This window comes from Aspergillus tanneri (genome assembly GCF_003426965.1).
Source record: "Aspergillus tanneri strain NIH1004 chromosome Unknown AapTan_9_pilon_pilon_pilon, whole genome shotgun sequence".
NCBI classification, from domain to species: domain Eukaryota; kingdom Fungi; phylum Ascomycota; class Eurotiomycetes; order Eurotiales; family Aspergillaceae; genus Aspergillus; species Aspergillus tanneri.
In genome coordinates, this window is record NW_022984636.1 from 496755 (window position 1) to 504192 (window position 7438).

The window sequence follows — 7438 nt, forward strand, 5'->3', positions numbered from 1 at the left end:
CAGAAAACAGTTATTACTTCTACCACTAAAGCTAAAATATTAGCTATTTTAAATGGAACCAAATAATTATATTAATGAAAGCGACTATTCAAAATCACTAGGATTTAAACTATCAAACAATTAATCTCTTAACCAAAGAAAATTTAATATTTAAAACGAAATTAATATCTAGAATTATTAGCTTTAGATTTAAAATAAAAACCTAGATATCTAATAGATATTAGGTCAAAAAATGCCTGCAAACAGTCTAAATTATTACCAAGTCAGAACTATAAAAAATTTACTGAAGCCTTTAATATACAAGACATTTCATTAAAAATTATTAAAAAATAAAGGGATTATTTAATATACGTATTTTATCAGCTTTAATATGCCCATATATATTAAAATCTGGGGTGTGTTAGAAATAGAAGCCTAATATATTAGGCACTACTTACTACTATAAAATATTAGCAAAACTATGGAAAAATTATAAGTTTATAAATTATAATATATAAGTCACAAAAAACTATAAAATATTTTAATCTATTTCTAGAGGATTCTATGAGAAATTAATTAGCTATGTATCTCTGTTAATTTCAAAGCAAGTCTGACCTGAAATTAAATACAGATTTAATTAGCCAAAAAGGAACACAAAATGCGAATATAAAAGCAAGTCTTTAAAAGCAATTTTTATAATTATAAAACAAGTAATTTAATCTATTTATTCTTCAGTATATTATTATAAGAATATAAGGATCTATTAAAGATATTACTAATATTTACTATACCTTACTTCCCCTGCCGCCTTCCTCCGGGGCTCCGACAGCTAACTCTATATATATATATATATATATAACACAGCGAGATTTGAGCAGTATACAGGCTTAGCCCCATAAGAAATTAGAAATTAAAGCTGTTATATAAAAATATAAAGGTAGTTAGTTGCTTTATAAAATTAAAAGTAGAGTTTTTTAATAGTAAAATATGTATACTAATAAATATTTTTATCTTTAAGCTTAAAATTAACTAATCCAGAAAAATATAACATACTCCACGGCTAAGCTGTCCACTTTTATCACAACCTTAATAGATTTAAATTAAAGCCGTACAACTACTAATATAATAAAAGTATTTTATATAAAGAAAGTGTCAGAGGATGGTGGACCAGCAGACTAGCCAGGATAGGAATAGCCATGGACTATTCCTATTTAGAGTTAGCTTAGAGGAAATGTTATTATTACTATTATTTATTATTATTCTTCCATATTCTACCGCAATCGAACGTTGGCATTGCAGGCGATTATCGAGAACAAATCGTACATTATTAAATGGTTCTCATCAAATATCGCAAAATACGCCTATACGACACAAGAGATCAGCGATCTAGTGGAACTGGGACCCCACGCGTATTGCGACAAGGAGAAAGAGATGTACAACTTATGGCATCGACGAATGGGCCATCTTCGCAAAAGCAAGCTGCGAAATCTTCATGAAATCACAAATCTTTAAGAAACCAATTCCTTACCGAGCAGAACCTAAAAATACGATGCTGCGCAGGGGCAAAAATAAACGCAAGGGCCAAGAGCGAAGCGAAGTCTAAACCACTGGAACGAGTATAGACATCTGCGGCCCCCTAGCAACAACAATTAACGGCAATCGCTGGTTTATTATGATTGTGGATAGCTGCACCCGCAAACACTGGGTACTACCAATTTCAGACAGTGTGGCAGCGCCCGCAGCACTGGAAGAATGGAGAAAGCGGGTTCAATTGGAATCTGATTGCGGGTTAAAGGCTGCGCTTGTCGACGACGCAGGAGAACTTATAAAGGAATGCAAAGCATAAAACGAAAGCAACGGACTAAAGATTCAACTAACAGTTCCGTACACCTCGCACCAAAACGGTCCGGCTGAACGCGCGATAAGAGCGACCGAAGAAAGACGTGCGAGTTATGCTTAAGCAGGCCTTACTACCAATGGAGTTCTGGGATGAGGCTGCGAAAGCGCACGCATATAATCACAATCGGGTGGCAATAGCGCAGTCTGCAATGAACGACGAAGTATGCCATAACACCTGAAGAGCTATGGACAGGGTCTGGCCCTAAGATTACGCATGTGAAGGTTTGGGGGAGCGAGTGTTATTCACGGTTGATCCTCGATCGGTTCCTGGTAGTAATAAACTTACATCGCGGACGAGTGGAGTCTTTGTTGGATATAATAAAGAAATCACTAAGTAGTACCACATCTACGCGCCAGATTCCCATCGTGTTATTAGGGCATCAACAGTTAATGTCGATGAAGATACGCCTGGCGGTACAATCGATCTAAAGCTGCGAATTAAGCCCACCTCCACAGCGTTACCAGATAGGAATCCTGTAGGTCGACCAAAGAAGCAGGATAAAATATCACTAGCTTCACCAGATAGCCTGCCAGAACCAGCCGATAATAACGAAAAGTACGAGACAGCAGCTGAGGGTTTCAATCACAATCACTCTAAACATCATGAGAATCGCCATCGAAAGCATCGAGACTCAGTGGGAGCTAGCTACGAAGAACCGATTCCTGCGAAAAAGTAAGAAATGCTAGAAACCGACTAAGAAGAGAGAACGCACCGACGATGAATCAGTGCAAAGTGCGAATCCCCGCCGATCGAAGAGGTTGAAACTAAAAGAGCAGAAGTGGCGAGATAAGGTCGATGAAATATCCCACTTCGCATTATTAGTTGAAAATATCACGAAAACCGCGCCTAAGGTTGGTAACCCAAATCCGATCCCTCGTACGTACGAAGAGGCCATTAACGACCCGGTCTATGGACCTGAGTGGAAGAAGGCTATCCGATCAGAATTTTGGTCGCTTCTTATTAACGGCTCCTTTCGCGAGACCCACGCGCCCGACGGCGTTAATAGTGTCACCGCGAAATGGGTTTTTGCAGTCGGGTATGCGCCAAATAGAATAAGGGAGTTGAGCGATTTAAAGCGCGAGCGACTAGTCGCAAGAGGTCTTAGCCAGGTTCAAGGAGTTGAATATAAAACAAACCTTCGCGCCAACAATCCGCATTGACTCCCTGCGAGTTCTGCAAATATATATGCTTCCGCCAGCTGGCGCTGAGCTGTCTAATGGACGCGTACTTGAGTTAAACTTGTACGGTTTGAAACAAGCTGCGCGAGATTAGTACAACCTATGTTCAAAAACGCTTAAAGAAATGGGATTCGAGCCGATTCCAAGTGACCCATGCGTATTTCGCAACCACATCACAGGTGTTCTTATCGGAATATACGTGGACGACCTGCTCATTGCTGCGAAGAACATGCAAGAAATTCACAAGTTTAAGGCGAAATTTGCGGATACTTCAATATCAAGGATCTGGGGGGGATTTCGAAAATCCTCGGTATCCGTATAACCCGCGAACGCTCAAACCGCACGATCTACCTGGACCAGCCAGCATATATTAAGCAAAATGCTGCGACAGTACGATCACAAAGCGATTGCACCAACCCGCGCACCAATGGCAAGTGGCAAAATATTGTTGAAAGCACGACAAGATGACGAACTCGCACCCAAAAGAGATTGTCAGCAAGTAGTACAATGTTCGCAATGGTCTATTCGCGACCTGACATGTCGTATGGAACGCTCGCTTGTAAAATACGTTATGGACAAGCCAACCAGAGAGCACGCTCAAGACATAAAAACCCTCTTACGCTACTACCTGCGATCAACAGTCAATGTAAAGATTCACTATGGACCAGGTGCTAGGCATGCGAATCAAGTTATCGGCTATTCAGACACTTATTATGCAGGAGATCGTTCCGATCGAAAATCAAGATCCGGCATGCTCTTCATGCTAGGAGGACCGATCTCATGGCGAAGCTGTAAGCAACGTCAACCTGGTGGACAGCCACTGGATATCCGCGGCGTTTAAGCAAAAAGACCCTTTGGCCAGGTGGACGTGGTGCGCTGTAGTCTTTCGGCGTCTTCTTCCATGTTGTCAACTGTAAGGACCACATCCCCGCTGGGCAAAGACGCGGCTGGCAACCACTTTACGGTGGCTGGTCATCTTGTCGCCGCTCCTGGCGATAGATCGGTTCACCTCGTCGACCAGCTTCTGGTAGTTATACCGAAAGGGGTTGACTTCCAATGGGGTGGTCCTGCGGACATGCAGTTGTAGGTCGTCTACCAGCGGCAGCACTGGTGCCGGGGATCCCGACGTCCTCGTGATTGTGCTGGGTGCCGTAGACCCTTTGGTATGGGCGGCGCTCAGCCAATTAGATACGTACTATCCTGAGGTTGTTGTTGGTGCGGTCCGCAGGGTCCCAAGCACATTAACGGATTTGACCAGCTGTAACTAGTTTCTTGTCTGCTTCGTCACTAGGGACTTTAGTTCCGCGATGTCTTTGGTGAGGTCCTCAACGGAGGGAGCCTCTTGTACCTGTCTGACCAGTTCAATTACCGCATCCAGGAAGGGCTGGGACACGCCCTTTGGCGGGCCGTGTGAGCCTGCTCCATCCTGGACTGCTTCCAGCTCTAAGGCAACAGTTAAGAAGGCGTTCGTATATGGTATATGTTTTCGTGGCGTTGCTTGCTCAATCGGCCTTGAGGATTTGAAGGCCACGTAGCCTTTCCGGGCGCAATGGCGCCAACAATGACGACGGGGAGCGGGAGGTAGGCTCGTTTTAAGGATGATCACGAGGTTATTTGATATGTTAAGTGTAATTTAACATAAAATTCAAACGGTTGCGTACTTTGGTTGTGGTGCTGGGGCTTTTTTTTGTATATAATTAATTTCGTATAAAACGTCGTCACCCTCGCCCTCACGATACTGATCCTCTGTCTCTTGGAAGTTGGCGGGCCTTGCCGTGCTTCCTCCTGGCTTGATGAATAGCCTGAATCACTGGGTGCGCTGTCTGCTTTGGCAAAACAGTCCCTCTGCGGCCTCAAATGTTTAACATCTGGACTGGCCATGACCATTTCTTTTGAGTCTTGCATTTCTTGGCGGGTGTGATTATTGCATTAATTAAGGTGGCCGACGCTCTTGATGGGGAGGCTGCCGGATCCTTTCCTCACACGGTCCGCTCGGCATTGCGAGACGGTTTCCCACGGCTGCTGGTGTGCCCGGCTCTTTATTATTATGAATGGCGTCAACAATGAATGCGTAAGCTGGCCCGATCTGGGCGGATTCTATGGCTGGATCCTTTCGCCAACCCGCGCGGCTTACTCGAGAGGTCGAAGCCTGCCCCCCTATACTGTCAATATCATATAAAAACTCCAATTTGTCATATTACCGGCCATGGATAAAACAGCGTTGACTGCAGTGGCGTGCGCTTTTATAAGCTGCTGGAAGGGAATTGAATCGAGTGGTTGCAAATAATGCGTTAAATGCAGTGGGAAAGGCAACAGTATAATTTGGCGATCTTGACAGTGTTGGACGAATTTAACAGTAAATTGAGACATGGTTATCCATAGGAACCAACCGGTATCTATGCTTCTGTATCGCCTTTTAGTATAACTATCAAAATGCAATCACATCAGTGTGTAGCATGACTCAGAGGTTTCAATAATATAATCCGTTGACAAATTGGTCTGTATATACCAATCCTCTAGGCGCACCTTGCCTGGAATAATAAACAATGGTGGAATTGAATCTCCGATAGAATTGACGCATTCAATCGCACCCACGAGCGTACGGGTTGACGCCCTTGCAATTGAATTATTTCGTTGGGGATACCTAGCAATAATCGAGTCGATTCGACCTTGACCAATTTCAGAAGCCAGTTTCATCAAAATTCCAGACGTTTTGATCATCAATTTTATATGCCTCAATTGTATGCCGCAGCTAACTATTAAAGAGTGTAATCTTCTCAATATCCTCTGCTTCGCGTCGTTCCACCTCAATTACGCGCCTTTGCCCTTTAGTATATTGAGGATTGCACTTCAGAAAGCGATATGCGCAGTTTTTAGAGACTGTTGGGGGTGGTTTTGAAGGATCGGTATGGCTTTGTATAAGACTGCATCTGTAGCCCTTCGAACGTCGCTAATATTCAACGGGCGCCTCGGTCATCAAAACGATCAATATACTCATATAAAGCATCATACGGAGCAGGTTCCAGGCGCTGCATGGTCGGTTTCCGCGTTGATTTGCTTGCTCTACCATTGATTGGAGCTCGGAGACGGTCATAGGAAATACCATACTGACGCGCAAGGTCTGCAATATTGACGAACGATTCGTCGCCTTTTTTTCCCCCAAATTATATTCGTGTACAGCCTTCTGAATAATAGCCTCTTCGGCTTTATTATTGAATTTGTTGTGTTGGTAGGAATAGCTTCAAATACAGTATAATTGATTTTTTTTTTTGGTGTTGAAATATAAAAAATGCGTTGAATTGTAGCCAACCCCCTGACTGCAAAAAGTGGGGGGTAGGCCGTGCTCCTCTACTGCTTCTGCTTGGTGGTGGCGATGATGTTGCAGTGTTAGAAGTTGCAGTGTTAGAAGCTGCAGCTTGTCTAGCGCTCTTTCAGGTTTATGAGGAACTAAACCCGCAGCTACAAAGCCTGAAGCGTACGGCGGACGGATATGGCCAAATGATCAAAACTAAAATTCTTATTATATTGCTGGCAGAATCTACCACCACATCTAGGTGAGAAATTTTGGCATATCAGGTGGCTTGCTTGGTTTCACCTTCCGGTTACTAGTCCTAAGCACCGCATAGAGGTGCAAGCCATGCTTAGGTGCCGTACACAGGGCCCGTACGGCTGGGACATGCTGGTGCCGGTTCTGGTGCATGGAAACATGTACAAAAAAATCACTTAAAGAATAATCGGGTTCTCAACCCCCTCTCCCTCCTCCGGGTCCAAGTTAATTGGATTCCCGGCACCCCCTTTATCCGGATCCAAGTTGATTGGAGATTCAAGCAGTAGAATTTTAGTTTGATCATTTGGCCATATCCGTCCGCCGTAGACAGACACCAAGTAATTAGAAATAAATGCAACTAGGCATAGGGAATTTATTCCATATATAAAGATCTATTGTTTACCTTTACTTGATATCATGTACATGGAACCAACATAATTATCAGAATAATCAAGATGAGCTTAATTGCCTCAAACGTGCTAATAAAATGGTGGTGATATTTGCGAACAGCGCCATTCATTGTAAAAATATCTTTGTTATGCAACTGCCGATATCAAGACCAAAATGCCTTCCAAACCGACAGGAAACTAGTTCTCGTACTCTGGTATGTCCGACTCTTACATTAACATATGACAAACTTGCAGCCACTGTACAGAACTCCGTGCTCCTGTCCAAAAGTGACAGAACAACAGGTTAAAACGGATACGCGTGGTATGATACAATACAATACAGTATATTTACGGCAAAACAGGAACCCACCAATGGCTTCGGAGATTAACTAGAAGAGAGGGTGGCGGACTTGTGTAATCACTTTGGGGATCCATTGAAGGTGAC

At 43.2% G+C, this 7438-nt stretch overlaps 1 protein-coding gene across 1 annotated transcript; it reads left to right on the forward strand.

Moving 5' to 3' along the window:
• Window positions 1-2481: 2481 nt before the first annotated feature.
• On the forward strand, window positions 2482-4471 carry ATNIH1004_011707 (uncharacterized protein; the record flags this gene model as incomplete). Its single annotated transcript, XM_033576269.1, has 4 exons — window positions 2482-2551; window positions 2606-2915; window positions 4145-4277; window positions 4358-4471. The coding sequence occupies 4 exons, from the start codon at window positions 2482-2484 to the stop codon at window positions 4469-4471; spliced, it is 627 nt and encodes a 208-aa protein (XP_033420933.1).
• Window positions 4472-7438: the final 2967 nt, after the last annotated feature.